General features: G+C 39.9%; 1 protein-coding gene across 2 annotated transcripts in view; it reads right to left on the reverse strand.

Moving 5' to 3' along the window:
* Nucleotides 1-21,864, reverse strand: part of PKP2 (plakophilin 2) — a 109,188-nt gene that overhangs the window by 22,063 nt on the left and 65,261 nt on the right. Inside the window, exons 7-9 of one of the 2 annotated variants that reach the window (XM_025403471.1) lie at nt 11,579-11,696; nt 10,283-10,447; nt 9,173-9,337 (exon numbers count right to left, since the gene is read on the reverse strand). In XM_025403471.1, the coding sequence (XP_025259256.1) occupies nt 9,173-9,337; nt 10,283-10,447; nt 11,579-11,696 (448 nt within the window). Of the gene's footprint in view, nt 1-9,172; nt 9,347-10,282; nt 10,448-11,578; nt 11,697-21,864 lie in introns of both variants that reach the window. The other variant, XM_025403470.1, reaches the window with a different exon arrangement.

Below are 21,864 nucleotides of genomic sequence, written 5' to 3' on the forward strand. Positions count from 1 at the left end.
TTCACCATGTTAGCCAGGCTGGTCTTGAACGCCTGACCTCAAGTGATCCACCTGCTTCAGTCTCCCAAAGTGCTGGGATTACAGGCACGAGCCACTGCGCCCAGCCACTATTAACTTTTAAATGGGAAAACCCATCACTATTTTCATACAAACGACCTGCCAATTGACTTTCTGTAACCCACTTAGAAGTTTGGATCTATATTCGGTCAAATCTGTGTTAACTGATCACAGTCCTTGCATTTGTTATTCCTGGCTGTAGCTGTAAACTATCGCAAGCACAGTCAGTCTGAAGGTGAGAATTGTATTTTTGAAAATATAAAATGTCTTGACTTCCAGGAGCTTACTAGAGAAATAAAAAAGTGTAGCCTGCAGATTTCAAAACCAATTCATCACAAGATTGAAGGTTATAAATCTAAATAATGGTCAGTGTTAGCCCAATAGTGACCAGACAAACATAAAACAAAAATGTAAACAAAACCAAAGCAAAAAACTAAAAACAAAACCCCAAAACAAACAACCGAACAAATAGTCTAAGCCATAAGGAACCCTTGTGAACTCTCATATGGATGTCTGGATTTTAGGAACAGGATTATCAGATCAGTGGGAGAAAATGTATAAACATTGGGAAGTAGAATCATTTCAAGTTCATTTTGGGCCTTTGGATATGACTTTAATGTTAATCAACTTACTTTAAACTGAGCCTGCTTAATATATAATGAAACAAATAATTGTCATGTCTTATTGTTTTTATAATTTAGTCAGTATCTTTTTTTCTTTCAATATTAAAAACAGCAGGAAGAAGCTAGGCCTGGTGGCTCATGCCTGTAATCCCAGCACTTTGGGAGGCTGAGGTGGGAGGATTGCTTGAGGCCAGGAGTTTGAGACCAGCCTGGGCAACATAGTGAGACCTTGTCTCTACAAATGATAAAAAAATTTAGCCCAGTGTTGCGGTATGTGCCTGTGGTTCTAGCTTCTTGGGAGGCTGAGGTGGGAGAGAATCATTTGAACCCTGGTTGTCAAGGCTGCAGTGAGCCATGTTTGCACCACTGCACTCCAGCCTGGGTGACAAGGCAAGACCCCATCTCGGGGAAAAAAAAAAGGGGGAGGAAGAAAACATGTAATTGTTAGATACAGTTGCAATACTCTGTTTATTAGTTATTAAAACATATCTTTTATTAGACTCTCAAAGTGTCCATGACTCAAAGGAATTTAATTACTATTTTATAATGTTTGTTCTATTATAAACAAATAAAAATTGGTCTTTCATTAATTTGCAGAACATTCTGTTAGACTATTTGCTCTCCTCTGAGAAGAATCCTTCCCCTGTAGCCATCCAAGGAGGAGACTATGGGACACCACTCCTGTATCCTGGACCAGGAGGGACATTTGGCACTTCTCTCTCTTCCCAGCTGCACTTCTACACTATTCCATCTTCCCTCAAATGCATAAGTCCTGTTCTTCTGAGTTACCACCGTCCAGCTGTATCACCCCCCACAGCATTTTCTTTGCTATCACAAGGCCTATTGTTCTTTCCTCAATATTCGCTGGAGGCTTTGGAGCCCAGTTCACAGCCTTCTCCATCTCCTATTCATATACCTCATCAAAATGATTACCTCACAGTTCCTAGACTCCCGCACAGTCCCTGACTTCCATCTCTTCCATACATCAGCCACTCACTTCCATGGTAACACAGAGCCTGTGTTCACTCAGAGATATGTTGCCTCCGAAAACATAAACTCATCAATGTCAGGCTCTGAACACATTTTCCCATTCTCCTTGCTCTCCCTCCTACCATGTTTCTCTTCAGCCTCATCAAGAACTTCAGTCCCTTTACCCGACCTTCATTCCTTACACCTCAAGATATCAATTCTCTCCTGTCTTAAATTTCTTATTTAGACTACAGTGCACGAACCATCGCATTAAATATTATCTCTCCAGGCTGGGCACTATGGCTCAAACCTGTAATCCCAGCACTTTGGGAGGCTGAGGAAGGCAGATCACCTAAGGTGAGGAGTTCAAGACCAGCCTGGCCAACACGGTGAAACCCTGTCTCTACTAAAAATACAAAAAATTAGCTGAGCGTGGTGGTGGGCGCCTATAATCTCAGCTACTTGGTAGGCTGAGGTAGGAGAATCACTTGAACTTGGGAGGCAGAGGTTGCAGTGAGCTAAGACTGTGCCACTGGACTCCACCCTGGGCGACAGAATGAGACTCCATCTTAAAAAAAAAAAATTCCAGTACTCTCAACAATCTTGTCAGTCTAGCTTATTTTTCTCTCACCCATCAAAACTGCAATACGGGGTTCATTTAACTTTTTTCTTTTCTGATTTTATACTTGTCTACCAAATATTGCTAGGGCAAACAGTGCATTTGCAGAAGAACCAATCTGCAAATTATGGCCTCCAATCTCTACAAGGAACTCAATGTTGCTAGTAAACTTGCTGTTTCTTAAACACCAGTGGGGGTTTCAAAGCCTTACACCAGAATCACCCTTGTAAAATTTAATCTGATTATGTTCCACACCTCAGATTTAAACCCTTTCATGACTCCCCATCACCTTCCAAATGGTGTTCAAACATCTTAGTACGGCTCAAACAGTCCTCTGTAGTCTGACATTTTACTTCCTTCCTTACCACTACTCCCTAATTCTCTAGATTACAACTCTCCTAAACTGCCTATCTCTCCTACTAGACCATTCATTAGCCTCTTGAAAGAATGTATCTTATCCATCTTTTCTCCACCTCAGTGCCTTGTATGGTACCTCGCACACGATAGGTCCTATACAAATGTTTACTGACCTGAATTGTATAAATAATATGCTATCAAGTTTCCCTGAAGATTTATCATCTCAGAAGGTACTTGAAAACAAGATGAGGAATCAAAGTCACAAAATATTTCTTACAATTTTTGTTTTCTTTTAAAACATGAGAATTTCTTGAGAATTAAAATCTTGCTTTATAGACATATTGTACTACACTATTTAATGATATATGCTTAGATATAATAAAGAGCATTAATGTTTTCATGTTAATTCATAAGAACAATCATTGAAAACATGTGACTGTAGATGAGGTTTGATTCCTTAAATGCTGTTTGCTCAGCGTGGGGACAGCATGGCAAAATTTCACTAATTCTGATTCACTGAGGGAAATGAGAAAGCCTGAAGTAGGATGACCTTTATAATTTGCTCCATAAGGAAAATAAGCAATGAGCGCTACCAAATAGAGATTCTATATTCTAGCTTTTATAAATATGTGAGAATGACTGTTATTTAGCTGGTCAACTGTTTGCAATAGCACTTTTAACTTATATTGCCTTGATCATTAATGAGGTTGAAAAAATGTTTTCAAATGTTTATTGGCCTTGAAAAAAAATTTCAACTTTTAGATTCAGGGGGTAGATGTGCAGCTTTGTGACATGGGTATACTGTGTGATGCTAAGGTTTGTGATATGAATGATCCCGTCACCCAGGTAGTGAGCATAGTACCCAAGAGTTAGTTATTCATCTCTTTCCCCCTCCTTCTCTCCCTCTTCTTGTAGTCCCCAGTGTCTAATGTTGCAATCTTTATGTCCACGAGTAACCAATGTTTAACTCCCACGTATAAGTGAGAATATGTGCTATTTGTTTTTCTGTACCTGCATTAATTCACTTAGGAAAATGGCTTCCAGATGCATCCATGTTGCTGCAAAGGACATGATTTTACTCTTTTTTATGGCTGCATATCATTCCAGGGTGCATATGTACCACATTTTCTTTATTCAATCCACCAGGGATGGGCACCCAGGTGGATTCTGTGTCTTTGCTATTGCGAACAGCATGGTGATGAACCTATGAGTGCACGTGTCTTTTTGGTAGAATAATTTATTTTCCTTTGGATATCTACTCAGTAATGGGATTGCTGGGTGGAATGGTAGCTCTGTTTTAAGTTCTTTGAGAAACCTCCAAACTGCCTTCCACAGTGGCTGAACTAATTTCTATTCCCACCAACAGTATGTAAGTGTTCCCTTTTCTCCTAAGCCTCACCAGCATCTGTTGCATTTTGACTTTTTAATAATAGCCATTTTAAGTGGTGTGAGACGGCGTCTCACTGTAGTTTTGATTTGATGATTAATGATGATTAGTGATGATGAGTGTTTTTTCATGTTTTTTGGCCACTGGCAATGTCTTTTTTTGAGAAATGTCTGTTCATGTCTTTTGCTCCCTTTTTTAATGGGGTTATTTGGTTTTTGCTTGCTGAATTGTTTAAGTTCCTTACAGATTCTGGATTTAAACCTTTACCAGATACATACTTTGTGAACATTTTCTCCCATTCCGTAGGTTGTCTATTTACTCCCTTGATAGTTTATTTTGCTGTGCAGAAGCTCTTTAGCTTAATTAGGTCCCAGAATAGACAACCCAGCAATGAAGCTCCACACCTACAGCCATCTGGTCTTTGACAAAGCTGACAAAAATAAGCAATGGGGAAAGGACTCCCTATTCAATAAATGGTGCTGGGATAACTGGCCAGCCATGTGCAGAAAAACAAAACTGGATCTCTACCTTTTACTATATATAAAAATTAATTCAAGATGGATTAAAGATTTAAATGTTAAGACCTCAAAATGTAAGAATCCTAGAAGAAAACCTGTGAAACACCATTCTGGACATTGGCCATGGGAAAGAATTTATGTTGGCTATTTCAATGTTATCTTTCGCCAAGTGTCTCTTAAGTCTCTTGTCCATTCATTTTTCTATTGGGCTGTCCATGTTTTGTTTATTTATTGTTATCTCAACTCTTCTATATTTTCCGGATACCCACGTTTGTTACTTACATATGTTGCAAAAATCTTTTCCCACTCTGTGGTTTGCCTTTGTAATGTCTTAACATGTCTTTTGATAGCATAAGTTATTAACTTAGTCAATTTATCAAATATTTACTTTAAGGTTAGTCCTCTTTGTGTCCATTTTAAGGAAATCTTTCCCTATTCCAGGTCATGAAGATATTCTTCCATGTAATTGTTTAGCATCTTTATTGTTTTACCTTTTATATTTAGGTTTCATTCCTGTTGGTATTTACTTTTATATTTAGGTTTCATTCCTGTTGGTATTTACTTTTATATTTAGGTTTCATTCTTGTTGGTATTTATTTCTGGGTAAGGTATGCGGTAGGGTCACAGTACCAGCCTGCGGACCGTTAGGAACCCGCCACACAGCAGAAAGTGAGCAGTGAGTGAGCATTGTTAGTGCTTGAGCTCCACTTCCTGTCAGATCCGTGGTGGCATTAGGTTCTCATAGGCGCACGAACCCTATTGTGAACTGCACACGTGAGGGATCTAGGCTGTGTGCTCCTTATAAGAATCTAATTGATCTAAGGTGGAACAGTTTCATCCTGAAACTCTCTCTCCCCAGCCTAGTCTGTGAAAAAACTGTCTTCCATGAAACCAGTCTCTGGTGCCAAAAAGGTTGGGGGTCGCTGAGGGAATCTGTTTCATTTTTTTCTGATCGATATTAAATAAAGGGCTTTTAAAACTATTTATTTCAGGCTGGGCACAGTGAGTCAGGCCTGTCCCCAGCACTTAGGGAGGCTGAAGAGGGCAGATCACTTGAGGTCAGGAGTTCGAGACCAGCCTGGCTGACATGGTGAAACCCGTTTATACTATAAATACAGAAATTAGTTGGGAGTGGTGGCACATGCCTGTAATTCCAACTACTCGGGAGGCTGAGGCACGAGAATTACTTGAACCCAGGAGACAGAGGTTGCAGTGAGCCGAGATCGTACCACTGCACTCTAGCCTGGACAATAGAATGAGACTGTATCTCAAAAAATTAAGACAAAAGAACCAAACTTTATTTCAATGACTTTTAACTTTTACTATGCAATGTTTAATCTTTTAATTTATATTATATTTAAAGAGCTTGCTAAATAAGTAAATTTTATTATTCCATCCTTTTGCTACTAGAGTGACTAGTAGCAAAAGGATGGAATGACTATTATATCTGAACTAATAAAGCTTAAACTAACATACTTTTACTAACTAGAAATTACTGTCATAATTTTTGTATGTAAATTATATAATCTGTCTTTTAGGAAGCTATTTCAGCTTGGGTTCTTTGCCAAGTAAAGTACACCGTCATTAATTGTTCGGTGCTATCTCAGTTACGATCATATGACCAATGGACTTGATATTTTCTGGTACTATGTGTATGACCTAATTTTCATGTTTTCCTCTTCAAAGATTCCTTGTTTGAAATTATAAAGCCGGATATCTTATCACAGCATCTAAGCATACAAAATTAGGAAAAGTAATAATTAAAAAAAAACACATATGTCAAAATTTTAAAAAGCATCTCGTAACTTAAAAAAATAAAGGGAGGTTGGGTGCGGTGGCTCACACCTGTAATCCCAGCACTTTGGGAGGCTGAGGCTGGTGGATCACCTGAGGTCAGGAGTTTGAGACCAGCCTGGCCAACATGGTGAAACCTCATCTCTACTAAAAATACAAAAATTAGCTGGGCGTGGTGGTGGGCACCTGTAATCCCAGCTACTCAGGACGTTGAGGCAGGAGAATCGCTTGAACCCGGGAGATGGAGGTTGCAGTGAGCTGAGATCGCGCCACTGGACTCCAGCCTGGGTGACAGAATGAGATTCCATCTCAAAAATAACAATAATAAATAAAAACAAAATAAAATAAAATAAAGGGGCCTCATATTTGTCCCATGCTGCTAATGATTTTCTCTTATAAATCTCCAATCAAGTCCAATTCTAACAACCTTGAATATGAATCAGTATCAGTTGAGTGTAAGCTTCCTTTTAGGGATGGCCTGTTAGGCCCCTTAGGTATGACTATTGGCTACTTCCCTGCCTTTAGGAGAGAGTATAGGTCTCCCTTTAAACACTCCCTCCTGAAGCGAGGGAAATAGCCAATAGTCATACCTAAGGCTAGGTATGATTCTAAATGCCTTGATACAATTAGGGCATGAAGGTATCTTCCTTACTTAGGTCCTTTATGGACCTGGTACCTTAAAGTTTTCCTAGTACTTTAAATTTCTGTTTTTTATCCCAGTAAGACTATTACCAAACACAGGGATTTGTCTTATTTACTGCTGTGTAACCCACACCATAACTGCTAGTGTCTGTTATGTAATATGCTCAAAAGAATGTGTGTTCAGCAAATGAACGTAGGAACTTAGGGACTATGTAATACAATCATATTCAGAGCTTAAGTGGCACAAATATCCCTGTAACCTCAGAAAAATGAAAGCACCCCTGGTCTGGATTCTGTGGGAGGCTCTTGGAATGGAAGAAGCTAAAATCCAAGCTTAAAGGGTTAGCTTATATTGAACTAGACTCAGACCACAGCAAGCTTAAACACACACACACACACACACACACAAACACACACCCCTATTTAATTTTCTTTTATGTTAGCTGGGAATGAATAAGAGGGCTTCTGTAGTTCAGCAAAGTAACAGAAATGGTTTTGGGAAACCTAGCATAGGAAAATGGGAAATAACATGATTCATTAGTGTCCCTGTGTCATTAAGGGCTCCCTGGTAGTTATCAGTTTCTTTCTCAATGTACATTTTGCAGAAAGCCAAACAGACGAAAGTTTGGTTGCATTCTTAACCACAATGCTAAGGTAAGAGAAATACTGGTGTTAGCATTTCACAATTTTATTCAAAACAGAGAACAAGCTTCTGTGTAAACACACATATTAAAGAATAATATGGTTTCTCAAGTAAAACATAAATATTTTTTGCTACTTACAAGAGTCCTTTTCTCTACAGAGATAAGTGGAGACTACACAGATAATGAGCTATTTGGGGGGAGTTCATTCTAATCGTTTCATGACCAAGGCAAATAATACAAGCTTAGTTTAAATCATTAAATACTTATAGAATACCTTAAATATAGGAAGGGTATAAAATACATGGGGAAGTGAATAAGCTTTTACTGTTTTAATTATTTTGACTTTGCTGGTATAAAGTAAGTGCATCTGGAAAGAGGATCAGCTCTTTATTTTGTAGCTGAATTTCTGGGACACAAAAGCACAGATGGCCTTTCCAACTCCACACTGCAGTAGACATCTGCTGTTGTTTTTGCCTTCCCAGCACTTTTTCCTCCTTCCTTTGGTAGTAACAGTCTCATTTTCCATTAGGAAGCACTCCTTTACCAGTTCAGCCCATGTGGTACAAGGGGTAGTGGCCCTCATCCAATCAAACCCATCCCCTGGAAGTGCAAATCTGGGCATATGACCCAGACTTGGCCAATTAGAACATCGCAGCCTCAGAGACACAGGTACTGGTTCAGAAATGGGCAAGAGGCCCTGGTTCAGAAATGGGCAAGAGGCCCAAGCCAGCCCGTGAGACATACTCTCCAACTTCTTTTTTTTTTTTGAGACGGAGTCTCGCGCTGTGTCACCCAGGCTGGAGTGCAGTGGCGCGATCTCGGCTCACTGCAAGCTCCGCCTCCCAGGTTCAGGCCATTCTCCTGCCTCAGCCTCCGAGTAGCTGGGACTACAGGCGCCCGCCACCACGCCCGGCTAGTTTTTTTGTATTTTTAGTAGAGACGGGGTTTCACCATGTTAGCCAGGATGGTCTTGATCTCCTGACCTCGTGATCCGCCCGCCTCGGCCTCCCAAAGTGCTGGGATTACAGGCTTGAGCCACCGCGCCCGGCCACTCTCCAACTTCTTAACAACACTCTTGGGAAAATGGTAGTTTGTTTCTTGTGGGGGACACATTGGGCTGATAAAATGTGAGCCTGAAATAATTCATGGCTGTCTTTGTTACCCTATGGACAGAACCTTTGAGAACAAAACCAGCAGAGGAAAACCAAGCCCAAAAGATGAAGAAAGTCATAATTGTAATCACTGATGCACCTAAGTCCAGTCATGACAGAAAGAAGACCCATCCTGGACTTTTCAGTTCTATAAGCCAAAAATTTCCTCTTTTTTGCTTAAACCGGTTTGAGGCAGGATTCTGAAATCTGTAACTGAAAGAGTACTGACCAACAGCAGCCTGACTTGACTTCACATAAGCTGAGACTGAAACCCTCTGTAATTTCTGAGAACTGTCTTGACTAAAATAAGAAACCTTTGTCTCTTACCTCACTGATTCGTCTCTGAAATGAATGTAGGTATGTCTACAATATCATTATTTTAAAAAGTAGGAAATCAGGCCCAATACTCACTGGTCCACTTCCGGCAGTGAGGTTCTGGAGAGCTCCTAAGGATGCTTCCTGTGTGTAGTTGCGGACACTCTTGGCGATCAGTGACAGATACATCCTTATCACGATGGAATGCCACAGCCACTCCACACCCTTGGGGTTGCTCTTTTCCTCTGGCATCGGCATGTCCTGGTATTGCTGACCACACACAAAAGGAATCCAGAATTAATGCATGTCAGGTGACGTCTACAATTTCACACTCAAACCAGGAGACCAGAAATACTGTCTACAAAGGCTCATAATTTGCATAAGCCCTTGAAATAGAAATTTTAAAAGCAAATACATACAATTTCTAATCACTTAACTTTTAGCCCATGATGATTATTTCTTCCTAGTAACACCCCACACCCCTAACTTGATATTTCTCCCAGTGAGAGAAAATTTAGAGAATTAAGCATAGGCCATTCTAGAATGGTTTTCAGGCTGCTGTTGAGCTAAAAGCTAAATTAGTCACAACCACCCTGCAGATAAGAAAAACAGGCCTGTTCCCTCAGTCTTGTGAAAGTGTCCAGGATAGCACCAGGGTTCTAAATTTACCAGCTGATCTCCACAAATACCATGATACTCAGAGAAGGAGGGGAGGTTACATTCTTTTAGTTTTCATATCAGTATGGAAATAAATATGTATTCCTTCCTATGAGGTTTGCTTTTAGTATGTCCAAAGTTGGTTTTCAGAACGCCCAAAGCCAAATATCAGGGCTGACTTTAATAAAAACAATTTATATACAATTAGCTATGCTGCATTAAGCTTCTTTCCTAACCTGTAAGGCATAAAGCAGTATGGTTCATGGGTAGCAATGAAAATCTGGAGCCAGGCTGCCTGGGATTGTATTCAATCTCTTCTACTTATTTGCTGAATTATTCCGGGAAAATTAATCTTACTGTGTCTCTGTTTCCTCACTGGTAAATGAGGGTATTAATAATACACACCTCAAAAGGTTGATGTAAGAATGAAAATAACTTAAAATAGTGCCGAGGTATACCAAGTACTTAGACATACACATATACACAAACACAGAATCTCTCTCATTATCTCCCTCTCTTTCTCATTCTTTCAAAAACTTCCCAATATACCTCTTTTACTTTCCTGCTTCGACTGCCAAAACACCCAATACTTTTGTTGTTGTCAGTCTGGATATTCCGGTTTTGAATATAGATATTCTGGGAATATTTCTCTGGGAGCTCTGCCTCCAGCTGGTAGGAGAGGTTATGAAGAATGCATACACAATTCTCTGTGGCCTGAGGAAACAGGACAAGAACATTGATCGTATACATATAGACATCCTTGCAGGTGTGACATCACAGGACGCAGGCTTTAGCTCTTACAAGGTTTACCAGATGCAACTGGGTGTGCTTAAACTGCGGGATGCCTGGGGGAATCGCAATGAGTACGTCTAGAAAAGCTAATGTTATCATGAATAGTCAGGAGTGCGATGCTAAGAAGTAGAGGCTAAATTTCTTAAACAATGGGGAGTCTTTTTAGTTTACTTTCTAAAGAGTGTGTCCAGAACAACTCCATAGTTTAGATACGTAACTTACTAGCTATGCTGAGTTGGAGAAGAGGAGGAGATACTGTTTATAGGGACCAACTAGGAGGCTATTGCAATAATTGGAATGAAAGATGCACAATGTAGGAAAACAGTAGAAGCATCAGAGGGAAGTGGAAGAACTGAAAGCCTTTTCAGAGGTAGAAAGCACGTGATTACTCAGATTTCCATCTTCTTTTGGTGGATGGTGATGATTATTAAGAAGGATTATAGGCCGGGTGCTGTGGCTCACGCCTTTACAGAGCACTTTGGGAGGCCGAAGCGATGGATCACCTGAGGTCAGCAGTTCAAGACTAGGCTGGCCAACACGGCGAAACCCTGTCTCTACTAAAAATACAAAAAAAAATCAGCTACGCATGTTGGTGCACACCTGTAATCCCAGTTACTTGGGAGGCTGAGGCAGGAGAATTGCTTGAACCCAGGAGGTGGAGGTTGCAGTGAGCCGAGATTGTGCCACTGCACTCCAGCCTAGGCTGGGTGATGGAGCAAGACTCTGTCTCAAAAAAAAAAAAAAAAAAAAAAGAAGGATTATAAACAGAAGGAGCAAGTTTGGGAATGAAAAAAGAGATACATTAAAATTCATTGCTGAACATGTAGCATTTGTGCTCCTTTCAAATATCCACATAGTGAGGTTAGACAGACAGACAGACATTGGAGCCTGGAAAATAGAAAAGGCAATAGGTTTTAATATTTCTAACGATGTATGGAAAAATCTTAGGCTCAGCAATTGAGTCAGTGAAGAAATCCAAAACCAAGCAGCTATCTTAAGAATATTCTGAAACATCTTAGTAAGACAGAACAGGATAGTTATCTCTTGAATCACCTTGTCATCTGGCTGGTAATCTGCAATGGTTCCTCTGACATAATGGACCAGTGAGTCAATGAGTCCGTCACATCTTCTCATTGCTTTTCTCCCATCAGGGCCAGCAGAACTCATGTTTCTACCAGAAAAAAGTAAGCAAAAAACCGTAAAGTCTTAGGCTGTGTATCCAACAGGCCTTTGTTTTGAAGTTTTACTTGACGCTTCTTCCAAGTGTTTGGAAACTGGCAAATATGTAAAAGTGTGACAGACTTGCCCAGTCAACAAATCACTGACTGCCTAAAGGATCAATTATGAACATACTTTCTAAATATTTCCAAACAACACGTAATCATGTCATAAGTCTTCCGTCTACTTCACTCCAAGCACCATGATCAAAACATTATTTACTTAATCTTCGCTCCATTTTGACTGTTTTGGATATGAGGCAAATGTTTTTGTAACTAGAATGAGAGCAAATGGCACATTAGACATTATAATATACTGGATGCCAAGTCCCAATTTGCTCTAATTTTAACTCTAAGTAATTTAAAGTTGCTCTGGGCCTCAGTTTCCTCATTTGTAAAGACAGTGTGTTGGACTACATTCTTTGTGGTTTTCTAAGTTTCAGTATAAACTGTTATTGACAAATATTAAATCAGATGCTCTAAACTATGATTATTTTACCATTAAAATGGCAGAGAGATGTTACAGAAAACATGGGAGAGTCTGCAGTGTGTAAGGCTTCAGTCAAGAGTATGGCCCATGAACATCTTTACACTTCTTTATTTCTAATATGGCTAAGTCATGACACCTTTCTACAAACAGTAACTAAACCTACAATTGGAAGTTGTTTACTGAGAAATGAAACTTATCAAATACAGGAAAGTAATGCATTTGGGGATTACAGTGCAGATTCACATCATGTTTATAGTCTGGTGTTATTGTTACTACCTTCCCTTAGATTAAGTTTTTCTTACTAGCATTAACTACTTAAACATATTTTTTTTTCCCAAAAGTGTCAATACCTCAGTCAACAAGAATGACAAAAAAATAGGGCCTTCAGGTTTTTAAAACTTGAGAATCACCTCTATTCCCAACTTTGTTAAGAACTGTCCCTACAAAATGTATCAGATTTTTTTTTTTTTTTTTTTTTTTGAGACGGAGTCTCGCTCTGTCACCAGGGCTGGAGTGCAGTGGCGCGATCTCAGCTCACTGCAACCTCCACCTCCCGGGTTCAAGCGATTCTCCTGCCTCAGCCTCCCTGAGTAGCTGGGACTACAGGCGTGCATCACTACGCCCAGCTAATTTTTGTATTTTTAGTAGAGATGGGGTTTCACCATGTTGGTTAGCCAGGATGGTCTCGATCTCTTGACATTGTGAACCACCCGCCTCAGCCTCCCAAAGTGCTGGGATTACAGGCATGAGCTACCACGTCCGGCCCAGATCAGTTTCTTTTACTGGTAGGTAGAATATCCAAAATATGTTCAGGACTTTTTGTTTATAATGTGTTAGTGTCATTCTGAACATCAAAAAGAACTGGAACTTCGAGACATTTTTGAGCCTTATTTTCCTCATCTTTAAAATAATATAGGCCAGAAGCTGTGGCTAACACCTGTAATCCCAGCATTTTGGAAGTCCAAGCCAGGAGGATTGCTTGAGCCCAGGAGTTTAAGACCAGCCTGGGCAACATGGCTAAACCCTGTCTCTATGAAAAAATACAAAAAACTAGCTAGGCATGGTGGCATGTGCCTGTAGTCCCAGCTACCTGGGAGGCTGAGGAATAAGACTGCTTGAGCCTGGAGGTTGAGGCTGCAGTGAGCCGAGATTGTGTTACTACACTCCAGCCTGGGTGACAGAGCAAGACCCTGTCTAAAAAATTAACAAAATAAAGAAATATAATGTAAGTGATTTCCAAAAGGCCTTCTGCCTCAAAATACTGCTTTCAATGCATATTTGTCAAAGAAACAAAGGTGCCTAAGCATTATATCAAGAACTAAAGGGAGCTGGGCACGGTGGCTCACGCCTGTAATCCCAGCACTTTGGGAGGCTGAGGTGGGTGGATCATGAGGTCAGGAGATCAAGACCATCCTGGCTAACATGGTGAAACCCCGTCTCTACTAAAAATACAAAACAAAAATTAGCCGGGCGTGGTGGCGGACGACTGTAGTCCCAGCTACTGGGGAGGCTGAGGCAGGAGAATGGCGTGAACCCGGGAGGTGGAGCTTGCAGTGAGCTGAGATCATACCACTGCACTCCAGCCTGGGCCACAGAGCTAGACTCTGTCTCAAAAAAAAAAAAGAACTAAAGGGAATGAGAGGAAGATACACAATATTATACCTTGCTTTCAGGGAGATCACATCTATAGGTTGAACTCTGGAAACTAACAAAAACCGACTGTTTTAACCCTCAAAAATGGCAATTTCATGATTCAACCTGACAGTTGAGGAGATAAGACTAACATACCTAAAACTAAGAATATACTAACAATTTAATGGCTGCTGAATTGATATAATGAAAGCTTTTAACAAAATCTCTTATGTGACTGATTCTCATTTGACCCTTCTACTTCCTTATTAATTTTTACTGTACCTGAAAAACTTGGACAGTTTGTTCATTAAAAAAAAATAATGAATGGGTTCATAAGCTGGAAATAAAACAATTTTTTACTTAGCTTTTTTCAAAGAAATGATCATTTCAGCCAAGATCCTCTATCTACTTTGTGAGCCCTTTAAGAATCATGGGGCTTCAGAAGCTTGACAGAAACTGAAAAAGCATCTTTTCCAGTCTCCTTATTTTATACATGAAAAACTAGAAGCCAAAAGAGCTTCCGTTACTTTTCCCAGTGACAGCAAATTAGTGGTAAAGTCAGGAAAAGAGGGCTGTTCTTTATTCTGCACCCAGGGTGGCCCAGAACACAGCAAACCCTATCTAGCATTCATTCAGTCTGCAAATACCATATGTCCCCAACTACGTGATATTATCATATGTTTAAAAGCTTCTCCTTGGCCTTTTCAACCTCTAGCCGGGATAAATGGCAGTAGTTTAAAATTGCTTTGACAAATCAAAAGGTCTTTCTTCCTGGCTAAGCCCACTGCGTACCTTGCAGATGGATGACTTAGCTTTGTTTAACTCCAGGGTGTTTATTTCGGGTTGGAGTGGTAAGTCAAGTTGGCAGTACTGCCAGTTCACAAGTACTAACTGTTGTCTTGCTGTTTGGTATTATCCAGACTCTACTTGCTTGAAATGGGACTTATCAGGGGTTTCTGGCAGCCGATACTTTTGCTGACAGAAAGTGCATGGAACTCCATTGCTCCAGCATATCAAAAATAGTTCCCACCTTACTCAACTACACAGAAATATGAATGATAAGGGCAGATCATTTTATACCACTGCATCCAGGAATAGAAGTCATTAGATAGAAAGTAATTTGTTATTGTACCACCCTGAAAATAAGCAATAACTATAGAAAATGATACATCCATCTTATAATATATATATATTTTTAACAGCTAGTACTTAAGCTTGAGGGAATCAGAAAATTAACATGGCTATCCTTAGGCAGAATTGATCTTTTTTACAATGTATCTCTTGAATCATAAGAACTATTTATTGATTAGTTTCCCATACATTACCCAATCGTGGCTCAATAGAAAAATATCTCGAAACTATAAGTGAAATACACTGAAACAATGACCTTATTGAAAATTAAAAGAGAATGAGCATACAAACATGGTAGCTACTCAATAAAAAGTGCTTATTAAAGTTAACAACAGAATATATTAAAAATGTGTAATTTAGTGCCTGTCATTTGCATTTGATTAAACAATGGGTTTATTTCCCCTGGTATAATCAAGCCTAGGTCTGAGTAAATATCTGGGTACCTTTAGGAAAACTAAAACAGTACACTGTTATATACTGAAATTTAAAAACAGCTCCTTGGACTAGGGGTTGAAGGCAAGGGGCCAGAGCCTTTGGAGACGGGGAGTGAGGAAGGAGACAAACTACTCTTCACATAAAGGCAGGAATTATTTGGAGTTCTTCACCTTCACTGGTCCCAAATGGGAAGACACCAGCTTGACTTGTGGCCAGTGCTTGATATCGGGAAGAATCTCTCCAGCAATGTGACTTGTAATGGGGGAAGAAATAGAATCTGAACCTCTGTGTGTCTCTGAAATGGTCACAGAGCTTCACGTATTTAGGAGGATTCAGGAGTTTTATCAGAAAGCAAATCTGTGACTTTTCACTCCCTCTAGGACCTCTTATCTCACACATTCCTGAGTGTCACAATGAAAAAGAGAAAAGAAAACACAACACCCGGACCTTGCTAGGATGAAAAGGAAGAATGGGATGTTAATGGTTGAAATTAATGACAGTGTGACTCAATCTTAGATTCATATGGTAAACCAAAGAATGGGCAGTGACAAATGGAAAAAAAAAAAAAAAAACAGCTGCAATTTAGTGTTTGCACTAGACCTGATGGTAGGCAACTTACAACTAGCATGATCTGTAATTTTCACAAAATTCCTGAAATTAGGGTACCCTAGAATTTCATGCTGGGAAATTCTGACCTGTGATTCTCATTTAAAATCAGAATTAACTGCTCTAACAGGATTGTTACAGGCTCTTCCATATAAGGTAGGATATAAGCTAGTCTGTCTGTGGCTATGTGCAGGGGTGCTGTCAAGTATGCTTAATTGACCAGCATTGAAAGGAAGTTTGTTACAATCCCAGAACATCCAAGCTCAGTGTACAGTGTGTGGTCAGCTGGCCTGGAGAAACAACGAGCTGAAAGAGATGGTGAAAGTAAAAGGCTACAGTTAGTTTCCAGGACATGAAATGGCCGGGAACAATAATGTCTGGTGCATCTTTTCAAGACGCTTCACCACCAGACAAAATAAGGAACTTTAGGAGGCAGAATTTTTGTTTTGTTTTGTTTTGTTGTTTTTGAGTTAGTCTCACTCTATTGTCCAGGCTACAATGCAGTGGCATGATCATGCCTCACTGCAGCCTCAACCTCCCGGGCTCAAGGGGTGCACCTGCCTCAGCCATCTGAGTAGCTGCGACTATAGGCATGCACCGCCAAGTCCAGCTAATTTATTTTTGTAGACAGTCTCACTATGTCGCCCAGGCTGGTCTTAAACTCTTGGCCTCATGTGATCCTCCCACCTGGCCCTCAAAGTGCTGGGATTACAGGTGTAAGCTACTGTGCCTGGCCCAGAAATTTTTTTTTTTTTTTCAAATTTTTTTGAGACAAAGTCTCACTCTGTTGCCCAGGCTGGAGTGTGGTGGCACAATCACAGCTCATTGCAGCCTTAACCTCCTAGGCTGTAGGGATCTTCCCACCTCAGCCTCCTGAGTAGCTGGGACTATAGGCGCATGTCACCATGCTCAGTGAATTTATTTTTTGTAGAGACAGGGTCTCATGGCGTTGCCCAGGCTGGTCTCAAACTCCTGGTTTCCAGGAATCCTTCTGCCTTGGCCTCCCAAAGTGCTGGGATTACAGACGTGAGCCACGGTGCCCAGCCAAAATTTTGTTTTTTAAATGGGACTATTGCTACTTGATAATGGGTATGGTTTTTACCAACACACAATTTATGTTCATGTATCATATACAAGGCCTGGTGGCTGTGGGACCAGTCTTTTTTTTTTTTTTTTTTTTTTTTTGAGACAGAGTCTTGCTGTGTTGCCCAGGCTGGAGTACAGTGGTGAAATCTTGGCTCACTACAACATCTGCCACCAAGTTCAACTGGTTCTCCTTCCTCAGCCTCCTGAGTAGCTGGGATCGTAAGCGTGTGCCACTGTGCCCAGCTAATTTTTGTGTTTTTAGTAGAGACAGGGTTTCACCATGTTGGCCAGGCTACTCTCAAACTCCTGACCTCAGGTGATCCACCTGCCTCGGCCTCCCAAAGTGCTGGGATTATAGGCGTAAACCACCGCACCTGGCCTGGGACCAGTCTTGAAGGTCTAATCAGCACTCTCTGAGAGAGTGATCACCTCAATGGTTTTAAAAAATTATGCACGCATCACCAACAACTATAGGCTTCCTAATACTGTGTAATGTAAACTGTATGGTAAGACCCTAAGTGGTACCAGTCAGAAAAGCACTTGGTAGGCAAAGTTAAAGTCTATTCCAAGACTAAGTAGGTACTTGACAAGACATCAGCTGATACGCAGGCATCCTTCTTCCTCTTGTTATTTAAGATTCAGGCTTGGGCTTTTGTTTAACTCCCACCTGATACATATCAAACAGTTGGGCCTTGTCTGTGATTAACTAAGAGAAGCAGCACAGTCAGCTTGTGGTTGCACATGACAAAAGGGAAGCCTCATTTGAACTGGCAAGAGGAAGAAAAACTCGATGCCAAAAGAAGGCTTGTCTGTTACTCTGAAGTCAACATTATTTCCTGAAGGTATCAACAAACATCAGCCAAAGTCAGCTGTTCATTCTGCAAATAGAGCAACATTGGGAGGTAGGACAAGGCCCTACAACCTACACATCCTGGTCCTTTCCGGACAAGCAAAATTAATGGAACAAAGCTATGTTGTCATCTATTCTGTACCATGAAACTAGAAGGTGGTAGAGGAGAAAATCTAACCTTAAAAATCCTTTAGCTCTGGCCAGGCACAGTGGCTCACGCCTGTAATCCCAGCACTTTGGGAGGCCGAGGTGGGCAGATCACCTGAGGTCAGGAGTTCAACACTATCCTGGCCAACAAGGTGAAACCCCGTCTCCATTAAAAACAAAAAATTAGCTGGGTGTGGTAGCACATGCCTGTAATCCCAGCTACTTGGGAGGCTGAGGCAGGAGAATCGCTTGAACCCAGGAGGCAGAGGTTGCAGTGAGCTGAGATAGTGCTACTTCACTCCAGCCAGGGTGACAGAGTGAGACTCCATCTCACACACACACAAAAAAAATCCTTTAGCTCTGCTTTCCTGCATTTTCAGGTTTTCCAAAAGCATTCTGAATAGTTAATTCAGCCAGTAATCAACTGGCTGGCAGGCTACATTAATTTCCTCTCAATTAGCTAGAATATGTTATGTAGGACAGAATCCCAAATTCCATTTAAAATAATTCCATTAATTATAAACAGCAAACTGTAATTTTAAAAATATACCGAAGAGCTACTGCAACTTGAATAAGCATTCTTGACACATAAAGGAGATATCTGGAATGTCAGACTAGGAATAATAAAGATGTTTAAGACCTAAAGTAAAATAATATGATGCTTAGATAGTCTGTACCTTCAAGACAGGCAGAGATTTTAACCACAGGATAGTGACAAAATCGTCAGTTGCTTTATCCCAATGTATCAACCCACTCACTTTTTATAATAATGAATAAAAACAATTTAGTAGTCATTTTGACTATGACGATAGTCTTACATTTTTTGGAAAAAGACCTTCAGTGTCACAAAATACAGTTCATAAAACACCAGTTTGAGCTATATAGATATTTTTCTTTAAACATGAAGATGGTATTAAAAGTCTCTGATAAAGACATTCTTGTGAATTCTTTTTTTTTGCCCAAGACTCAACTCATAAGCTAACTGATTAAGAAAGCCCAGCAAAAAGAGTCCACTTGATATAATGAGTAAAAATTAATGTCCTGTTTCCTTCCCTGATTTTTCTTCCTCTGTATTGTTCCTATTCATGTATTTTCAGGCAGTCAATATTTATGCACTGATTGATAAGAATAAAGAGTTTCTTTAGCAAAGAGAAGTGTTACATAATTTCTGTAAAGTACAACTTTTAATCTGGGCCAATTTGGTAAAGATACGAATAGGACAGTGGAAAATGTTAGTCTGAAGAACAGGGACCTTCGTAAAGGGGTCAGTTGGTTGTACATGTGCTGCTTGAGGATTTCAGTGAGACATGTACTCTTAAAAACACTGGGTTCAGGAAGACCATGGTTGACCAGGTAAGCATAGTCATATTTGTTTTGATTTTGTTTGCTTTAATAACTTAAGAACTGTTGAGATATTTCAAAATAATGGCCTAAAACCCTGAAGCTTAGTTCATAAAACAATCATTTTTAAAAATCAGGATCTTATTTACCCATTTAAATACCACTTCCACCTTTTAAATTTACTTAAAGAAAAAGTTGGCCAGGCACGGTGACTCATGCCTGTAATCCCAGCACTTTGGGAGGCTGAGGTGGGCAGATCACAAGGTTAGAAGATCGAGACCAACCTGGCCAACATGGTGAAACCCCGTCTCTACTAAAAATAAAAAACTGACTGGGCGTGGTGGCACATGCCTGTAGTCCCAGCTACTCAGGAGGCTGAGGCAGGAGAATTTCTTGAACCGGGGAGGCAGAAGTTGCAGTGTGTGCCACTGCACTCTAGCCTGGCGACAGAGTGAGACACTGTCTCAAAAAATAAAAGATAAATTTACAAAGTAATTTAATTAATTAAACCACGTACTTGTTTGTATATCTAAAGTAACCAACAGAAAACATGGTTATGACCGGTTATGATAGTGTAACATTAGAAATATTGCCAATTCCATTATTTACGAACTTCATATTGCTTATGTTTACACATGAAACACGAAGAGTTTAAATAATCAGCCAAATAACTGAGGCTGAAGATGATGATTCAATTGTCTTTCTATTTCTGGGAAAGCCAGTCTCAGGGCTGAACTATCTAGATACTTTCATCAAGTTTCCATTTTGTTTGCACTGTCTCATCTAGCATTACTCTTCTAGTTTTATGGTAAATTCTTCTCCAGAAGTAAATGCATTTAGATTGTGATTTTCAATAGTAAGTTCTGGCCTCTTTTGGGGGCTACATCTTACAAAAAAGAAAAATAGCTATTTGATAGTCAAGAAAATTAGATCCTGATTTACTTATCTTCTTAATTATCTGGGATTATGCACAAGGCTAGACCAAATAAGTCATGAGTATTCAGAATAAGATGTGGATGAGCAAAGGTAACTAGAATGAAAATGCATACAGGCTGGGCGCCTTGGCTCATGCCTGTAGTCCCAGTACTTTGGGAGGCTGAGGCGGGCGGATCACGAGGTCAGGAGTTTGAGACCAGTCTGGTCAGTGTGGTGAAACCCCGTCTCTACTAAAAATACAAAAACTAGTTGGACGAGGTGCCATGTGCTTGTAGTCCCAGCTACTTGGGAGGCTGAGACAGGAGAATCGCTTGAACCTGGGAGGCAGAGGTTGCAGTGAGCTGAGATTATGCCATTGCACTCCAGCCCAGGTGACACAGCAAGATTGTCTTCAAAAAAAAAAAAAAGAAAGAAAGAAAGAAAAGAAAATGCATAATCACGAAAATGTAGATGCAGTAAATTTCTAAAGTTTGGTACCAAGATATACATTAAAAATTATATTCAGTATGTGGTTTTTTGGTGTATATGTGCTGGAGAAGACAGTTGTAACTGAATATATTAAAAATGTACATGGAGACATTCATTTTTCAGAGAGTAGCTTGTACTGATACTCCAAAACAACTTGCCCTTAACTCTGTGACTAATTAGAAACAAGATTGATAGTTACAGCTTTTCTTTCTAAAGGTACAGTTTGCTTCCTCTGACAACTCCCCATTCCAGCTAGATTTCCAGTGGAAGAGACAATGAAAGTTTCTTTTAAGAATTTAAATAATTTTAAGTAATAAAATGTAATATATAAAAGGATATTATACATTCAAAACACATTTACTATAGGATGAGAGGTGGGAGAAAGAGAACTTTATGTCATTTGTAGGAGAAATGCATTACAGATTGCTTTTCGCCTTTCACCAGCATACACAGGCATAAAATGCATTGAGAAAAAAAGAATATGTTTTATAATGTGTACTGACAAATTCTGGGTAGACCTTCATAAAGCAGACTGCATCTTTATCTTAAGGTGGCAATTTTATAAGCCTTTTCTCATAAGTAGATGGTCAACAAAATACAGTAACTCAGGAAAATGACTGTTTAGGGCTTTATGAATTCACATTTTTAATATGACTATAGTATTTAAGAATGCTGGAGACGACCTAATGATAGAATGATGATCTGAGGACTGAGATGGACATTCAGACACCTACTCATCCTTTAACAGTTTGACTTTCTCCAGAAAAAATTCCCAACTCCCAAGGCAAAGTGAGTGAAGCAACTCAATGCTTTGATAACAGTTTATTCATTCCTCTCTTTAATCTCTTACCAAAAGGATTGTCACGATCTCTTCAGGTGCCATTTTCCTCCACTAAACCCAGAGTTCCTCCAGGGCAAAAATAGGTCCCATTCCATTTTGAAATCTCAGAAATTTAAATAGTGGTTTGGATAGAGGAGGCCTTCAACAAGTACTCCAGGA

This window comes from Theropithecus gelada, chromosome 11 (genome assembly GCF_003255815.1).
Source record: "Theropithecus gelada isolate Dixy chromosome 11, Tgel_1.0, whole genome shotgun sequence".
Classification (NCBI taxonomy): Eukaryota; Metazoa; Chordata; class Mammalia; order Primates; family Cercopithecidae; genus Theropithecus; species Theropithecus gelada.